The following is a 20297-nucleotide window of genomic DNA, read 5'->3' as shown; positions in this document are numbered from 1 at the left end:
CTGCAGATTTTACCATCTCACTGTTTACTCCTTTTTCCAGATGATTTATGAATATGTTGACTAGGACTGGTCCCAGAACAGACCCCTGGGGGACACCACTATTTACCTCTCTCCATTCTGAAAACTGACCATTTAGCATGTGGTGGTCAATAGCTTCTAGCACATATGCAGGAACAAATTCAGCAACCAGCATTGTGAAAAATAAGAATACTAGCAGCACAATAGCAGTGAAAGAATCCTTTCAACTTAGTATTTTTTCTTTATTTGTCCTTGTAAAGGCTCATCACCAATTCCCTTTGTTAGGATGACCAGTGGTTATACTGTGGGCATGTTGAATTTTGGAACCTTACATGTACCGTATTAGTACATAACTTGCAGTGTTTTGCAGACGGGCACTGTAGTGGGACATTCTCCACTCTGTTGTCTGTAAGACTACTTGTGTTTTCTACCAAGTTTTTTGTTCAAGAACGCCTGTATACTAATAAATCAAGGCAGCCTTTGTTTGTATATAATTCCTTCCTGCTGTGCAAACGTTTAACTCATACAGTTTTGCTTCTTAACCTTCTAATCAACTTAGACAACTCACTGCCGTATACTTCAGAGATGAGGAAGTTTTTTCTCCAAACACTTATTATACTGCTGGGTGTAACCCTCTTTTCTGGGGGGGTCCTTCTCTTTTGAAATATGTATATATTTTCAATCTTGGGGAAGCAATCTGATTTTTCTCTAGGTGGTCTGTTCAATCATTCCTTTTATTAACCTTTACAAAAGCTGGTTTCTAGATCTAGAAATATTTTTACCCAGTTTTGTTTCCGAGGCTTGTTTTCGGGAGCTTCTCTTTTACTGTGGCTTTTTGTTAGTTAATTTTAAGTTTAATTTTGTCCTTTAATGTTATCATTCCAGAAATGTTGGGGGCTATGGAAAAAAACACTTAGTAATCTTTCTATGCCTCAATTACTTTCTCCATATATAAAATGGATAATAATAAATAAATAATAATAATAATAAATAATTAATACCTACTGGTGGGGCCTAAAAATATTTGTAAAGCATTTTAAGATGCTAAGATCAAAGGAAAATCCATTTAGTTGGAAGGCTATGTGGACACTCAAATCAGTATACACCTGGATTATATTAATTTAGTTTAAATCAAGTAAGAATTTAGTTTAAAATGACTAGGAACAAGTTTAATCTAACAAGAATAAACCCATCTTAATCTGAAGTAAGAGTATGTACACAAAGTTTTGTGCTGGTTTAATTAAATCAGTTTAAAAACCAATTTAAGTTACACCAGTGCAACGGTTGTGTCTAAATAAGATCTTAAAAAAACATGTATTGGAAAAGAATTTTAGGAGCCTAATTCTGTGTTGACTTACACCCCATGTAAATCAGAGTTGAATTTTCCCTAAACATCTAAAATTCATTTATTTGGGTAGCCACAATCATTGCAAAACACAGTCTTTGGATAGGTTATTTCCCACCACATACCCCGCCTACTCACCCACTTGACAGGAATCTTATACAGGAAATCAATGGGGTCAGTGACATGATTTATAGCCCAGTCCTGGCTTCTGCTTAGTTCTTCACATTTGAGGCATGCTGAATGTCTGTGAAGCTGCAGCAGTCTAATAACCGTAAAAGATCAAAATCAAAAGTGACACAGAATGGACATATAGAAGATATGCAGCCAACAGGATGTCATAGATCTGAAGATACCAACTGTGATATGAAGAACCCAGGTATAACTTTTCTACTCAAAGTCACTGTTTTTGGGGCATCGCTATATGCACACATACAGTAAGATCATTAAAACCTCCTGCTGCTATAGTTCTGGGTTCTCCTCACATGCTGTATCTTATAGATCATTGTTTTTTAAAGCTGTGACGTCATTGTGTAAAGCAGGGGTGGCCAACCTGAGCCTGAAAACAAGACAGAATTTACTAATGAACATTGCCAAAGAGCCACAGTAATATGTCAGCAGGCCCCCATCCACTACCCTCCTCCAGCCCCGAGTGCCTCCTGCCCACTGGCGGCCCCACCAATCTGCGCCTCCCCCTCCCTCCCCACGCTTCCCGCCCGCCACAATCAGCTGTTAGGCAGTGCGCAGGAGGCTCTGGTGGGGAGGAGGGAGGAGCGAGGGCATGGCAGGCTTAGAAGAAGAGGCAGAGGCCTTGGGAGAAGGGGTGGAGTGGTGGCAGGACCTGAGGCAGAGCAGGGGGTTGAGCAGTGAGCACCTCACAGCACATTGGAAAGTTAGCATCTGTAGCTCCAGCCTCGGAGTCAGCACCTATACAAAGAGCCTCATATTAACCTCTGAAGAGCTGCATGCAGCTCCGGAGCCACAGATTGGCCACACCTGGTGTAAAAGTTAAGGAGTTAGACTGAACTTTTGCTTTTGGTAACACCTATATCAGACACTTCTAAGATAGACAAAAACAAAAAAAGAGTATTCCAGTTTTCCACTTATTGATGCAAGTTTCTACAGATACTAATAGCACAATCCCTCTAAAATCCTTTGCTTAGGGAACCAAATAATTTGCAATACAGAATGTTTATGTTATAAGACAGATGTTTATAGTGTTCTTCAATGGAGCTGAAAGCCAGGCAGCTCCAGCTTTAGGTTAGAGATGAAAAGCTACTGTAGTAATATAAAGCCTTTCAGCAAGAGTGCATTCCTTTAAATAAAACAACCCACAACCCATTCCATTACTCAGGTGAATTTAATGTAATGTTACACTGTTCCATGCAACTAACGTTTGCTATCAACATGGTTTTGTAGTGGAGTTTAAATCTGAGAGAGAAAAGCAAGTCAGTGTTCTTTGAGCCAATTGGATGTAAGCCCAGTGCAACAGTCCTTACTCAGACAACGTTCCAGTCAGAGTTAGCAGCTTCTAAAAGACTGCAAGATCTTGGCAATATGAAAGAAACAGCAAAATCGTCTGTTTAAAGGATTCATTTTTTCAGACTCGATTAGTTCCCAATCTGCTTGCATCTGAAAATTGAAACAAAATGTCAATATTTGCTAAAAGTGAGGTATAGTTTGCTACATTATTTTTCTTGTTTTTAATTTTTATTTGTATCCCTTGGGGAGACCTTACATTGTTGAAGTCCTGATTAAAAAAACCTTTTATTTAATGGTGTTTCTAAGTTTCCTAATTTTAATTTGCAATGTCAGTTCTATGTGCACTGATGCTGTTATTATTATTCATATGTATCTACACAGTAGCATAACTTGTCCTGGTATTTGACATAGACTCTTAAAAGACAGAGCCCCTGCCTTGAGGAGCTTACAATCTAAATTAAACAAAAATAGAAGAGGAAAAGATGATAAGAAAAGTGACAGGGATACGAGTGAAAGGGTTAAATGAATAATAATAATAATGCTAATCATATTATAATTCTTATTTTAAGTAAAGATGGATGTAATACAAAACAGGAGAAGTAAAGAGCCCAGGAGTGGAAGTCCGCAATGGAAAGCAAAGTGAAGTGGGTTCTGAGGGATTTGAAGACAGAGAGTAGGGATGTTTGATGACAGGAAAAGGATATTGTTCCAAGCATGGAGAGCAACATGAAAAAGGGGATAAAAGCAAAAGTGGGAGGAGGGAGCCACGAGGGAAGAAAAGTGGGCAGAGCACAGGAGGTGAGGTGAGGGAGGTGAGGAGTGACAGGAGATTAGAGATGAGATGTCAGCAGGGGCAGAGCCATGTGGAGCCTTGAAAGTAAATAGAAGGGATCTGAACTTTATGCAAAAAGAGACCAGGAGCCAGAAAAAGGACTCAAGGGGTGTGTGTGTGAGAGAGAGAGAGTAGCAGGAGAGGAAAGGTATGTGAGCTGTTGAATGTTGGAGAGACTGAATTCAGCTGAAGCTAGACAAATTCAGACTGGAAATAAGGTGTATATTCTTAATGGAGAAAGTAATTAACCATTGGAACAATTTACCCAGGGTCTTGGTGGATTCTCCATCACTGACAATTTTTGAACCAAGAATGGATGTTTTTCTAAAACACATGGTCTAGAAATTATGTTGGGGCAGTTCAATGGCCTGTGTTATACGAAAGGTCAGACTTGATGATCAGAATGGTCCCTTCTGGCCTTGTAATCTACAAATCTAAGAAGGAAGAGGGAAGAGTCAGAGATGCTGAAGAGGAGGAGTTTACAATTGTCCAAGGGTATGTCTTAGTGGGCAAAAATGGTGTGTTTAATCTATTGTGTTAGCTCAACCAAGTTAGCTTAAAGTAATTGAAAAGTCCTGTTAAGCTGTAGACTTACATATTAGCTGGCCTTGTTCTTACTACCCCAAAAGCAACTGATTGTCTAGAACAGCTATTCATAACCACAGTGGCTTATTCCCCTACTGTCCCTTTTAGGTCCATCAGAGTATCTGTAGAAAACTGATCAATAAAGAAGTTAACTATATTTCTCAAATGAGTGTGTTTTGGGAGGGTCCTGTATCATTTTATCACTTCATTTTATAGGCCTGTTTTGCTACCTACTGGATGATTTCTTGGTTCTCTTCTCCTGAAAAGGACTGAGAGAAATTATTATTCTAGTCTTATTTTCATATTGCCATAGACTGGACAATAAAGAAGTGTATTGGGAACATAATACTGGTGTAGCCTGGGTAAATGGCAAATGTTTAGAAGACCTAAACTTTGCTGATGATATTGCACTACTGAATGACATCCCTGAGAAGTTACAAACAAAGACAGACAGCCTGGCAAAATAAAAAAGCAAGCCAAGCAGGGCTCAAAATTAGTTATACCAAAACAAACATCCTTGAAACCCAGATGTCAAGCTGTAACATCACATTAGAAGACAAATATATCAAGACAGTAGAACTGTTCACCTACCTGGACATCACCATATTGGCCAATGGCCATCTCAAGAAGAAAGTGACATCAAGGATAGGAAAGGCATACCATTTACTAAACTCAATAACATATGGAAATCAAAGCTATATAGCTCCAGAACAAAACTCAGAATTTTCAATTCAAACATATTCTCAGTGCTGATATATGGCTGCGAGAGCTGGATATTTATGTTAGATAGAAAATAAATGCCTAGTAAATATTCTGGGAATTGATTGGAAAGACCCCGTTACTAATGAAGGGATATGAGAAATCACCAAGCAGTAGCTCATTTTCACCAGAATCAGAAGGAAGCATTTATTTGGTGCATGTACTCCGGATGCCAACACACAAACTCCCACCTGAAGCTGTCAAGTGGAAATCAAATAGTGTGAGGAAACAAGAGCACCCAAGAGAAACCTTAAGAACTGTTAGCAGGGAGGGTAGAACAGTCGATCTGAACACCACAGAGCAGATGGAAGCAGCAGCAGATGACAGAGAGGAATGGAAGAGACTAGTATCTGCCCCACATGACAATATTGGCATGAGAAGGATTTAATAGTAAATCATTTTCATACTGAAGGACTATTTGGTTTTTATAATGCAGGCAGGATGCATAAGGACTTGCAGATAATACCTTTTCATATATTTTTCTGAAATCCTAAAACATTCCATTATCTTTGTGCAGGGAAAGATCTATCTTTTTTCTATATCCTACAAACACACATGATGGGGTGATTCGCCATTAAAATGAGCACTGAACACTTCATTGTCAATTATGTTTTAGCAGCAGAGAGCTTATAAAATTTGTTTAAAGGTCACAAAAAATGCTAATACTTTGGCCTGATTCTGATCCAGTGACATAGGTATAAATTGGGATAGCTCCACTGAAGCCAGTGGAACTACATCATGGTAAAAAGGCATAAAAGATCTGAAACAGGCCTTTTCTTTCTAAAATCCATGGATTAACTTCACTTTAATTAGAAAAAGTGATTACTGTATACACATTGGATATTCATACATTGAGTTTCCTATATGCAAATTATTTGGTTGTATGAACAGGAATAGCAGTTTAGCATTAGATAAGCATTATCTATGGGCGTGTAAAGTATTATATTTAAAAAAAGCTTACTATACAACTAAGCTGTCATAAAGAATGGGTCAAATAATGTACCATGTGAAACATGAAGCATACAAGCAATAGTAACCATCTGACCTTGCACAAAATATAATAAGAAATTTGTCCACGATGTTATTTTTAGATATGCCACTGGGAGCACATTCATCATGAGTGAGGGATAGTCAAGAAAAATTGTGTCCGGGAGGACAAAGATTTCTAGCTAGCCAGACCAGAAGCCTAATTATGACAAAGCCTATGTTATTCTGTGTATTTGCCTCCAAGATAAATTAAACTGAATGTTAGGTGAACTGAGACATCGCTGAGTCCTTGCTGTAGTAAAGACATAATACTGGCAATAATAAATAAATAAATAATAATAGTAATCATGATGATAATAATAATAATAAAAAATAATTAATATATGGCACTTTTCATCTTTAGCCTGCTTTTACAAATATCATCTAACTGATTAATTAATATTCACAACAGCCTGCAAGGCAGGTAAGTATTATTATTCCTATTTTATAGTGTGGAAAATAGAGAGAGAGTAAGTTACTTTTACCCCAGGATAGTCATGGTTGAGGCTGGAATTATAACTGAAGCATTCTTGGATTCTATCTATTATTATTAGCTGGTTTTATTACAGCATCTCCAAGAATCCAAGTTCAGGATCAGAATGCTATTGTGCTGCATGTTGTACAAACAAGCAATTTTAAAAAGGCAATCTCTGCTCTATGGAGATTGCAGACTAAACAAAAATAGGATGTTACATGTGGGTGGAGCACTCAGTGGAGGGAACTGGAGAAAGAAAGACAAGGAAAACAGGAACACATGATGACGTAGATGAATTGCCTACAGTTGGGGGGAATGGCTCCTCCCGCTCCAGGTCTGTGGGCGGCCAATCTGCCCCAGCAGGGCAACGATAGATGTGGGCTCGGGCCTGTGATCAGGGCCGAACAACAAACATAGTTACAGATCTCCAGCCCCTGGTCGAGGCAGGGTAGCCAAGAGTCCCTTGGGCAGGGCAGGGCAGTAGAGAGTCTAAGGGGCTCAGGCCTGCACTCAGGCTGGGCAGCAAACAGTCGGGCCTCCTAGCTCTAGCGGAGGGCTGACAAGCACAGACTTCTTGCCTAAGAGAGGGGGCTGCCCACCCACAGGTTGGGATAGCAGGGGGGACACAGGCCCTACTCCACTCCATCCTGGCCCAGGGCCCTAGAGTGGTCTGCCACTGGGTCAGCAAGGATCCTGACGCAAAATGCTGACTCACTTGCTGCCAGCATTGCAGCCAGTCAGGGGTCAGTTACCCCCAGGGCCACTTCCCAATTCCCGCTCAGGATATACCTGGCTCTGTAGAGGGTTGTCCTGGTTATCAGGGATCACAAGCTAAATATAAGTCAATAGTATAACACTGTTACAAAACGCAAACATCATTCTGGGATGTATTAGCAGGAGCATTGTAAGCAAGACACGATACGTAATTCTTCTGCTCTACTCCATGCTGATTAGGCCTCATCTAGAGTATTGTGTTCAGTTCTGGGTGCCACGTTTCAAGAAAGATGTGGACCCAATTGTAGAAAGTCCAGAGAAGAGCAACAGAAATGATTAAAGGTCTAGAAAACATGGCCTATGAGAGAAAATTGAAAAGACTGGGTTTGTTTAGTCTGGAGAAGAGAAGACTGAGAGGGGACATGATAACAGTTGTCAAGTACATTAAAAATTGTTACAAGGAGGAGGGAGGAAAAATGTTCTCCTTAACCTCTGAGGATAGGACAAGAAACAATGGGCTTAAATTGCAGTGAGGGCAGTTTAGGCTGGACATTAGGAAAAATTTCCTGTCAGGGTGGTTAAGCACTGGAATAAATTGCCTAGGGAGGTTGTGGAATCTCCATCACTGGAGATTTTTAGGAGCAGGTTACACAAACACCTCTCAAGGATGGTCTAGATCAGTGGTGGCCAAACTGCGGCTGGCAAACCACATGCAGCTCTTTTACAGTTAAAGTGCAGCTCACTAATCCCCCTATGCCCTGCCCCCCCATTCTCTGCCTACCAGACTGGGGGGAGAGCTCAGGGCTTCTGCCCTCTGGTGGGGTGGGGGGGGGGGCTAGAAGCTTCTGGTGCCTGATGAGAAGGGGGAGGCACAATTTAAAGTTTCAGCCCCTCAACAACTTGTGTCATCCCCCCAGGCACATGTACCTCTGACCCTGAGCAGCCCCTCCCTGCATCTCCCAGGTGTTAGCTCCTCCTGGAAAGGCAGCAGCAAACATCTGGGAGCTGCAGGGAGGGGCCGCTGCTTTAGGTCCATGGGGAGAGGCAGCAGCAAAAGCAGCAGCTCTCCCTGCTGCTCCCAGCTGTTTGTAGGTGCCTCTCCCTACTGCCGTAGCTCCCAGCTCTGGCTGAAGCAGCTGCTGTGCAGGGATGAGGGCTCAGCAGCACCATGTGACCAAGCAAGGCCAGGAAACCCTGGCAAAAATCTGGGAGGGGCACATGACCTCCCCCCAAGCATCACTTCTGGTTCTGCCCAGTGAGGAGGGAGGTCTCAGGACTTCAGCCCTGCAGGACATGACTGCTGGGGCACAGAACTTCAGCAAAAGTAGGGCTTCAGCCCTGAGCCCTGGCAGGCACCTCCCCTGGGGCTGAAGTCCTGAGCCCCCTGTATCTGCAGGGCTGAAGCCCCGAGCCTGGCAGGTGAGCCCCAGCTCTCAAACTTTTGAAGATCGTCGTATGCAGCTCAGATGGTCAGTAAGTTTGGCCACCCCTGTTCTAGATAATACTTGAGTGCAGGGGACTAGACTAGAAGACCTCTCGAGGTCCCTTCCAGTCCTATGATTCTAGGATTATTTATTTTTACACGGTCCCAGACTGCTGGCAGGCATGATTTTAAATAAATTAAAATAAATAAATGTATTACTTAATGAAACAAATTATTACAATCATTGCCTCTTATTTTTCCAATCTATAATTCTAGAATTGTTTCCCTATTTTATTAGAGTGTGGTATACACACTTGTTAGGAGTTCCTCACCTCTTGGTCACTCTATCTATAGATCTCAAGCACTTGACAAGGGTGGGTAAGGAAATGTGATATTCCCTTATACAGATGGAATAACTCAGGTTCAAAGGGGTCATGTGACTTTTCCAAAGTTACATGATAAATACATGTCAAATCCAGAGGGCAAAACCTTACCGCCTACCCCAAAGAGATGCCAAATAAATCACTCAGATTTTCAGTATCAAAGCTTTCCTTTTTTTAAAATGGGATAACAATCATAATTAGCACTTCCATAGCACTTTTTCACCTAGAGTTCTTAAAGTGCTTGACGGAGGTCAGTAAACAAATATAAATAGCTCAGTTTGACTGAATGTGAGCTTGACTGTAATATCATCTACTCCAATTTTATACCAGAGCCATTCCACTACTTAACAACTTCTTCTAGGGAAATTGACCCTATTTTATGCAACAAACTGAACAGTTCTTAAATTTTGCAAGTAGAGAAAATAATGTGTTTTAGAACAGTTTTCCTGCAAGTCCCATATACAATCTACTATTATAATTTGCTTAGGCAATGTGTGGAAAAGTCATTCTCCCTCATTTTTCTCCATAAACAATCTCAGTATTCACATTTTTACAGCTCTGTTAAATGTTTATTTTCTTAATATGTTTTAAAATTTTAATGCTGTCTGTAAATCTAGTTTAATTGTATTTCAGATGGCAACAACCTTTCAAGTGGCTCTTCTTCAGGTAAATCTATCTGTTGTTATCCTGTTACTTCTTGTGTTCTGTGTATATTATTTCAAGGTCTTGCCGAGTTTTACATTACCCAGCAAGAGAGTAAGTTAAAGTTCAGCTCTTGTCACAACTCTCTGAATACTCTTTTCAGCAAAACTGTAGCTATAACACTCGAACTATTAAATCTGAGATCAGCCTGTATGAAGATAAAACCCAGATGTAGTGAAGGTTGTCAGCTTCTTCTGACTATAAGTCCTGAATACACAGAGCATAGAAGTCTATATATCTAGAGGTGAAATAAACCATAGGATGGAAATCTTTCCAGCTGTATGAATTAGTGTTTGGAACATGATTCACAAAGAGCCCCTCCTCCTAGGGTTTTCACTTCCTGGTCTTGCAAACAGAACAAATGCTATCTACCCGATAAAGTCTGGTGATCTAGTTAATGGTAAAGGCTGGCAACTTCTTGCAAGTTTCCAATGATAAATAGGATAGATTCCTTCACAGATTTCAAGACTACTGTACTTTGTGGTAGAAGACATTAAAAGACAGTGCTGGCCGAATAATTCATTGCTTATAATATTTATTATGATTGACATTTTCTCATTAAATAATTATTTACAAATAATTGTGTTCATTTTTTAACTTAATATGTGGCTAAGAAAGAAGATTACAATAAGAAACAATATTTTCTGTTTGAGGGGAACAAAAACACACAGCTAGCACTTTAAATGACATGAGATGGATGGAGGTAAAGTTGACACCTAATATAACTGGAGTCTCCTATAAATACAGCTTACCTTCCTTTTTACTGATTTTGAACCAGAAATGACCAAAAACAAAAACAAAACCTAAGATGCCTAGTAAATTTTAATATAGCAATAGGGAACAATATAATAAAATCTGGATAGACAGGTAGAGAGATAAAATAAACATATATGTTTATAAACACATAAACATATAAGCACTTATTAATGTCATACACATAAAAATGCCATCTGTAGTTTGTCAATGTGTTGAGACAGCCAGAGAGATAAAATAACATTCCCACATGCAAGGAGGAATAAACAAGGCAGTTATTGTCCCAGAAAAATGGGAGCTGCAGAAGAATTTAAAGTGGAATAAAAGTTCAACTTAAAATTTCCCAGAAAATGGGAAGTAAACCAAAATGCCAAGTCCATGCTACTGAGTTACAGTGGATAAAGAAATACTCAGAGGAGGTAGCCGAGAACTAGTAGAATTTAGGGGGTCCTTTATCTTGCTCCAGCTTCCAATCTGGCACCTGGAGATGCTTTCTTCTTCCTGTAAGGAAGGAGAGAAAAACAAAGCAAGCAGAGGAGATAATTAGAGGACCAAGAAAATGACTCACATATGTACATGCCCCTATGTTGGAACGTGTGGGGAAATAAGAGGTGGAAAAAACATAGAGGTGATCATAACTATCATGCCTTATTTTCTGGTCTGATAATCCCAGGGAAGGCAGAGGCATGCAGTGCATTTAAACACCTGCTATTACTTTGGCCATGGAGTCAGTGTTTAGGGATTTTATTTACAGAAATTGGCTCCTCTTGATTCTGAGTCTGATGAGATCCACATAACAAAACCCCAGTACACTTTGTTGTATGAGTGGTTAACTGTTTTCTTCCAGCCTGAAAGCAGGCGTTCAACAATAGCCTGCCTCTGCATTTCTGATAACTTCCGTTTTGGAATGATTCCCTGCATGCAATCATCAGTCCATCACTGAAGAGGAGTCCCTCTGCTGCTCTCACAAATAGATCACTTGGCTCAGCTTCAGGGAAAGTCTGAGAAGACCTGCGTTATTGAGAAAATCCATGGTCCGGATAGTCAGTCAGGGATGTTTGTCAGGGAACTGTCTAGCCTGACTACTACTTTCATCAGCACTTCCTGAAGAACTGGAAAGCAGGGCAAATTTTGAAGTGTTGTGATTGTAAGAGCTGGTGAACAGATCCATCTGTGGACAATCCAGTAACTATCACATCCTTTGTCTAGAAATCCTGTCTACTTATAAGGGGGCAGTTATTGTGATTAGATAGAAGCCAGGCAGGTTGTTTTCTTTGCTCTGACATAACATCCAAACTTATACAGCCAGATCAGTCATTCACTCTGATCTATTTAGCACAAGTTTGGTCACAGATGATGCCACACTATTGTTACCTGACAATACCTGGACATAGGCACCCCATGGGCATCTGCAGTATAGTTTTAGGGCTCTCCAGACTGGGAGAAGCTCTCACATTTGACTCTTTATTGTGCAAAGGAGGCATTTTGGCTCCTTTGAGTATCTGTCAAGTATTACTGGAGTGGGTAATCTAGGGAAGAGTGAAGGCTTAGGAGGAGGAAACACCACATGAAGTCTAGGCAAGTAGCCTGACAGAAGTTCACACTTCTTTCCCAGATAGACACTTCTATTAAAGCCTCAGAAATCATCTTTACAGATCTGTGTATTAGAGAGTGACTGGAAGGAAACAAAGGGAGCATAGCTGCCACAGACACCCATGTAACCGGGCTAAATACCTGTGATGGGAGCTGATACTGCCTCCCAACACATATTTGTTATGGATGCCCTTTTGCAGAAGGGAATGTTAGGGTAAGAGACCAGGAATCCACTATGTACTGAGAAATACTAAACAGAGAGAGTGAGTTAAGGTAGAGCATCTATCAGAAATCCCAGTGCCTTCAGCAAGTGTACTGAAATTGAGATATTCAGCTGTAGGCACATCTCTGACTCTGCTACAATGAAGATGTTGTATAAGCAAATATGCGTTTCTGCCCCTGGAGAATTTAGGAGATGTATAACTGGTGCCATCACCAGAGTAAAGACCCCTGGGGCAGTACTCAGGCCAAATGCCATTACCTTCCATTGATACAGAACTGTAACATAGGACAGGCTTAGGAATTTCTTGTAACTTAGGTGCATGGGGTTACCATGGAAACCCTTGTTCAGATAATTTTTTGCTGGAATGTCTGCTTTACAAACAGTGACTTACATCTTTGAGACTATCTATGAGAAGCATCTGGAAAGTCATAAGATGATGTAGGAGCATTAATTTTACAACCTGACACTAACTCCATCACTTAGTGACATGAAAACAGCTTTTCCAGCCACCTCTACATGTTTCTATTCAGCACCACTCCTAAGGCCTGATTAGGGTGACCAGATAGCAAGTGTGAAAAATTGGGATAGGGGGGAAGCCTCTATATAAGAAAAAGCTCCAAATATTGGGACTGTCCCTATAAAATCGGGACATCTGGTCACTCTAGGCCTGATACTGTTGGCTTTCTATAGTTTCCTATCAATGGCCCAGGAAGGCTATATCTCTCTAAGCCTATTTAACCCTTTGCACAGAATCACAACTGAAATACACTTTTAACCACTCTGACACCTATGTCAGGTCAGATAGCTGAAGGTTCAGCCTTTCCCGGATCCAAACACAGTGTTGTACCACACTCTGTCTGCTATAACTCTGCTTCTTAAGCACATTTGAAAATTCCAATGTGGAGACAATCTAAATTAGGGTTCTCCACGAGCTGTTGGTGCTTTTTTCATGATGCTTCAACACAGGATTATGGAAGATAGAAGGCTTCCCTACATGTTGGCCTGGAGTCCATCTTTTCCTCTAATGAAGAAAAGGTTCCTCACCAATAATTATCCAGCCCATTCCAAGCACTCTGTGGACAATTAAGGACTGGTGTCAGGAAGCTTGGAAGCATGAGAAATTTCCACCATCGTGCATTGGAGAGCTGCATGCAGATCTCTGAGGCTGAAGCCAGGAGCAGCCTTGGATGAAATTACCCAAGCACTAACGGGAGATCACCCAGAAAGGAAGGGTATGCAGGAGCAGAGGAAATTGTACTGTGATAGAAAGCCTTACTAGGAGAGGAGGGGACAGGCTGTATTACCTACCATGATTCAGTTTGTGTGTTCCCACCACAGTCCTGTTGTAGGACCCCCTGGGGAATGAGTTCTGAAGGAAAAAGGTCACTATAAGGTCTTTTATGTTCACACCAGCACTTTTGTCGGTGAAAGTTTTGATGGTCGGGGTGTGTGTTTTTTTCACTATGTACTGAGAAATACTAAACCGGGAGAGTGAGTTAAGGTAGACAAAAGTGCCAGTGTAGCAAAAATACCTCAGTCAGCATACCTATCTAAAACAGGGGCTTCCTGCTTTACAAAAACTGATCCTGTAGTCTTTATGTAGAGAAAACTCCCATTAACACTTTTGTCTATATTGGGACTTTTGGCATGGGACCATGAATGTTTGCATCAGGCTATGTTATATTATTGATCTAAGTGAGAATGTGCTGTGCAACTCAGACAAATTGTGGATGGTCTTTCTGCTAGCTTCAGCTACAGTATTGCAGAAGGGATCTGACATTTTTTTTTATAATGAACACTCAGCACATTATAAGACTCATACTTTGAGCATGAGCCACAATCCTCCCATTTTAAAGGATATTCTAGTTAAAAAGCAGAAAATGGGGACTTTGTTAGAGAATTTATTTCAGTTTAAAAAAGAATAACAAAGAGATATTCATATGGGTTTTCTATTTCATGCCTGAAAGTCTTAGCAGTGAGCAAAATTCTCACTGTGTATTCTTTCCAGCTGAACTACAGTTAGACAGCTAAATCGGTAATGCAGTCTAACATGGTCATATTAACCTAGTGAAGCAGAAAAGACCATCTGCACCACCATGAATATGACTAAAATAGAGCACGCCAGCAAAAAGCTTTTAACAATATCTAATGCAAGGAAATCTTATGAATGGTATTTTAAAGGAGTACAATGTAATTGATGAAAAAAGTATTATAGTAATTGTTTGACCTTCAATGTAATAAGCCTGCAAAAGTGATTTATAAACTGCTTTGTAACAATTTCATGTGCATTAAAAACCATATAAAAATGATTTTATGTACTTCACTAATATTTAACTGTGGGCAATTTAATCAAGTATTCATAATTTGTTAGGGAAAATATATAAGAAAGCTTTCAAAACAGCTCCCAAGATGTACTGTTATTGAATCCTGATTACACAGATTGAAAATTGGCATCTCCAGCAGCTGACCACATCACATTTTTCTCTTGATTTATGTAATGGAAATTTTTGTGTGTACAGTACACTGGATATGAATGGAGGTTTCCCATGGAGTACAGTAGGTAAATCTCACATACATTTATTTTGTATTAAAAAACAGAAGTTAAATACTGACTGTATAGTACTTTAGTTTTCAAAATTAAATAGGCTAAGCTGTGCTATCATTTGCTAAGCATTAGCTACTGTGCATATGCTTCCCTGAAAGACATACTATATCAAAACATTGCAGTATTCTGTCTTTCGATGAGTCAAAGCATGAGCAGATTAATCTCAGTGCTATAGATTAATAAAAATTAACTATCAACAAACACTGCTAATCAGAACAGACTGAAAACAACCAAAAACCAATCCCTAACCCAAATGGAGTTTTTACCCCCAAAAGGGAGAAGTATCAGAGATTCCATGACATCCACTAGGAACTGCACTATTGCTATTGATTTAATTGAGGAGGTGCTCAAATACTACGGTGATGGGTGGCAGTATAAAATCCTCAGAGAGAAATGTAGATAAATATTAATCACAATGCTTGTTCAATGAAATGTGGCATTTTTCATCACTTTAATTATTTGATGATGGTTTTTACATTATTCAACTAGCTTTTATGGTAATTTGTTACTGTATTCTCTGTATGTCAAAGGCATTAGAGCTTCCATTTGTTAGTTGGGTTACATTATACTTGAAGGATTTGCTGTTGTTTGTTTGGGTTTTTTTGCAATTCTCATCCCCACTCCTTGCCCACATTTTCTTTAATTACTCCATTTTGTGTACTTCCACTGCTACTTGTATTTCTTATTGTGGTGCATCATCATCCATTCATCATCATACAGCCCACCTTGAGATGCAATATGTCATGCTTAGTTATGTACATCTGTGCAAATGAACTGAAGGTATTTATGTTGAATGGGTGTAACTGAGGGTAAAATTTGGCTCTTTTCCTTTCTGTTTGTAAATGTCTAGAGAAGAAATACACAATTTAAATGTACAAACATGAAATATGTTTGTGATGGACTGGGATCATGGTAACATTGAAACTCAACTTTAGTTTTCCTGTTTGGAAAATTAGGATGTGTAAGTTTCCAATTTAAGTTATAGAGTAAATAAATGGATTTCAGTGAAATGGCAAAGGTACATTTTTAAGTGTATGAAATTTATCTGACAATAAAAAAACATAGATATGTATTTAAGGACATGGTTGCCTAGTAATGTGGCAATTACATGTTATATCATGACTTTCATGAATGTATAGATTTTTAAAGCCAAAAGGAACCATTAGGTAAATCTAGTCTGACCCCTTGTAAAACACAGGCTATTGTATACTACCCTTGTACTGAGCCCAAAAGCTTGTGTTCAACTGAGGCATAAACCTGACTAAAGATAACTAAAGCAATATTACTTGTATATAATATTTCTTAGTTGTGCATTCTGTTGCTAAACAGTACACACTATGAGATTTGTGTTAACAGATTACTTATGACTGGTGTTTCTATACACTGTTCTGGCATTGTGAAAGAACAAAGATTTTATCACAAGTAACTAATTTTAGTAATTAATCTTTCTTATTTAATTTATATCTAGGGAAACTTTTTGGATTCAAGTTACCCGGACTGAGACTCTTAACATACAGAAAGCAGTCCTTACCACAGGAAGACCCTGATGCAGTTGTAGTAGATTCATCTAAGCACAGTGATGACTCAGTGGCTATGAAGCGCTTTAAATCCCCCACAAAAGAAAGCTGTAGCCCTTCTGAAGTGGATGACACAAAAGCACTGATACAGCCCAGAAAATGTTCTCCTTTGGTTAATATATCAGGACCTCTTGACCATTCTTCACCTAAACGGCAATGGGACCAACTTTACCCAGACACGCTGCAGACAAGTACACCACTAACTCATTCCAGATCAAAGGAAAGCATTTGTACTATAAGGAGAGCATCTTCAGTACATGATATAGAAGGATTTAACGTCCATCCCAAAAATGTTTTTAGGGATCGTCACGCAAGTGAAGGTAGGGTTGAAAATTGATAAATATTCTGAGATATATCTGAAGAGGGATTGTTGCATTGTTTTTAAGTTATCACTATTTCTTAAAACATAAGAGATTTTACAAATTTCATTAAAAATGATACTAAGAAAACAGTAAGGGGTCAGTCTTCTCACCCGTATGTATGTTGAGTTAGTACCTTTCTCCTGGGGTGGTAGCTTATATCTTAGTTCTTAATGGAAGTATGGCAAAATCAGAGTCACTGGTTGCAAAACTGCTGTAAACATTTACAAGCCAGGAAATGACTAAGTTAAAATTGCATGTGTAACCTTAATTCTGTCCCTTTTGGTCACATGCATTACAATATGGCCTTTAATTATATGAAATGCTATTTCTCAGATTATGCAGTATTATATCATGCAATTTTTCTTACAACCCTTGACACATGTATAGTATTCTCATGACATGCATCCGACAAAGTGGTTATTCACCCACGAAAGCTCATGCTCCAAAACGTCTGTTAGTCTATAAGGTGCCACAAGACTCTTTGCTGCTTTTACAGTATTCTCATTGTCATAATAGTCCAGTGTTGGTGGCAGGGGTTAACTGACACTAGTACAAGTCAGCAATAACTCCATTGAAATCTATGGAGTTACGCCAGTGTAAACCTGGAGTAAATGAGAAATGAATCAGGACCTTTAACTTTTTATACTATACATGTTCTCTTTCAACCAGAAGAATTTTCCATGGGCCTTTCCTCCTGTTCTCCTGAGCTAGTCACTCCTAATCACTCTAAGAGGTCTGGGGAATGGGCTCTATGGTTTTCAGTTCCAGGAGAGAGGAAGCTTGAGAGACCTGGAGCCAGAAGATATTGGAAAATCAGAAGTTTGGGGGCCCTGGGAGTTAGGGAAAATAGAAAATGTGTTTGCATTGAAAACACTAAGACCCCTGCATAAAGTTTTCAGTAACACTGACATTCTTATGCATTGGAGTATGGAGTTTTCAATTCCAACTACTAATTTATGTGGAAACTTTTACACATTCAGCCCAGGAAGTTGTGAATATCCTGGACAATGTTGTGTGCAGGTGCATAAAACTTATCATGAAAAGACATTTTCAATTTTAAAGACTTCCAACTAGTCTCCTTTTCCTTAACCCCAAACCTCTGCAATCTCAAGCTTCTCTGGCTCTTTTTTCTTCCTCTTCTGTGAATCCTAGCAGTTCTGCAGGAAGGAAACTCTGCTTCTGTGAACCTCCTGAGAAATCAAACCTCTGAACCATGCACTGGTTCATTATTGACATTATTCCTTCTAATTACTCCTCCTGCATTAAATAAAGTCAAACAGCACTTGCCATGAATCCACAGCTATTTATACATAAACATCAGCTGTGGAATGAGAACATAAGGCCCAGATCCACAAAGGCTCTAAGGCTTTGTGACACTGTGCATTGCAACACCTAACTTTTAGGCACCTAGAAAAGCATAGACACAACGCTGCCATCCACAAAGCCTGGGTTATGTCAAGGCTGATTCCCCACTCTGGCATTTTGAGTGCAGAAGGTGGGAGCCTGCAAGGATTCTAAAAACTAGCACTGGCCACTTCAGGCTTGTATTACACTCCCAGAGTTTCTCTATGACCTGGGTTTCAGGTTACAGTGCAAGCCGAGGCACAAAGATCAGTTCAGAAACTGGAGCCAAACAACTCAAAATTATGAATTTTCATTTTGGTTTGGCCCATTATGGAAATTTCAATCTGGATCTTAATTTCCCCATAAGTTTGGACCCCAAAAAACATTTTGGTTGTTACTTTCCATTTTCAGAGCTTTGGCTGATAAAAATAATGCTCAGCTGGTATTAATAATATGGTGTAAATATGTTAAATTAAGTGTAATGATACATTTTCTTTAGTTATGAATGATAAAAAGTTCTTGCAAAAATATTGATACAAATTAGTCCTTGACATTCTGTGGAGGAGCTAGATTTCACAGAATAACTACTTTACACATTTAAAATACAAAGCAAAAGAAATCTTAGTAACCTACATGAGACATTATACAATATATATAAATAAATATATATATGTGCTATGGATGTTGTACGTGATCAGAGCTGCAAACCATGAGCCTGATTCTCCATTGTCTTGCATATTTATATCCAGGCCAAGTGCAAAACTGATATAAAACTGACCTCTTTTATGAAGGACTATAAGATCTACTAATGAAAAGTGCTATAGAAGAGTTATGTATTATTGTTACCATCATTCTGATTGCACTTGGCAAAGATGTAAATGATGATATAAGGCACAAGTGCAACAGCTGCCCTCTTGGCCAACACACCAGGACCTCCAGAGATAAATACATTATTTGCTACAGCTTGAGTTAAAGAGCCTCTGTAGGAAGGGGCTATAACAACTCATATCTTTTGTAAATTGGTACAGAGGGGGACCTGTAACACACACTCACCAGTGGGTTACATAAGGCCGTAGAGAATCAGGCCCTGTATCTTTATACAGTACAGGTGGATGTTAAATATGCTATAGAACAGTTCCAACAGCAGGATGAGTCTCAAGATTGTAGTAGCAATAGCAACCATCCCTGGTGCCATCTGTTGGGAAACTTATTAGAAAGTAGCAACTTATGCTGTAAAGATTTATTAAATTTTTAGCCCATGAGTCAAAATCCTACTCACCTTATTCACACAAATAAGGCAAGAAGGATTTGATCCAACAATTTTTTTTTCACGGCACTCAATCCAGATGTTTTAGAAGGCAGGTACTATAGCTGGAGCATATAAAATCCTAAATAAGGTCATTGCAATCATACAAGGACAAATTCAGTGGTCCTAATCAAGCAAAACATCTGGCCCAAGGGAGGCACGTAGCATAGGCCAATACATTTCTTTTCACTATTCTGTGTGTTTCTAGATCCGTAATAATTAGGGATTTTATGCAGAAGTCATGATTGAAATTGAAATGTAGCCTTCAGATTTAAAACATTTTTACATTTCCTCAATCTGAAAAAATATTAATGGAGCCTGTTTAAGATTCTAACAGAACCAGAATAAGGTAATTTAATTTGCTGGTAACTGCATTAATTCAGCTGGGTTCAAATTTGCTTACCATAGAAGGCAAGGGTCATTGAGAACATCAGTTATTTCATGTGGTCCAGCTACCTATCAATATATATGTCAAAAATATTGAAGCTGCAGTCGTCAGCTTGTTTTAAAGTGCAGTTCTGTGCTGAAAAGTGTGATGCCGTAAAAATGGCAGGGTGGCTTTCCAGATTCAGTTGTGTGTGTTTCATTGGTTTCCATATCAAATTTACTCTGTTTGAAAGTATGAAAGTAAAAAGCCAGGGAGAGGCTTTATTATCTACCTACCCTATGCTCCAAACGCAAGATGGGTTTTTTACACTTCAAACACCAGCACCAGTATTATAACTTCTAGAGGCAGTTTAGGCCTTCATCTACACCTGGGCAACCTTAGTGGCTTCAGATTATGCCGTCCATA

At 39.4% G+C, this 20297-nt stretch overlaps 1 protein-coding gene across 1 annotated transcript in view; it reads left to right on the top strand.

Annotated features, from left to right (window-relative positions):
* The window catches only part of KCNH7 (potassium voltage-gated channel subfamily H member 7), a 317537-nt gene that overhangs the window by 197623 nt on the left and 99617 nt on the right, over window positions 1-20297 (top strand). Inside the window, exon 4 of the mRNA XM_045031733.1 lies at window positions 16384-16812. Coding sequence (XP_044887668.1) covers window positions 16384-16812 — 429 coding nt within the window. The remainder of the gene's footprint in view (window positions 1-16383; window positions 16813-20297) is intronic.

This window comes from Mauremys mutica, chromosome 10 (genome assembly GCF_020497125.1).
Source record: "Mauremys mutica isolate MM-2020 ecotype Southern chromosome 10, ASM2049712v1, whole genome shotgun sequence".
In the NCBI taxonomy this organism is placed as follows: domain Eukaryota; kingdom Metazoa; phylum Chordata; order Testudines; family Geoemydidae; genus Mauremys; species Mauremys mutica.
This window is presented reverse-complemented; position numbering and strand designations above follow the sequence as displayed.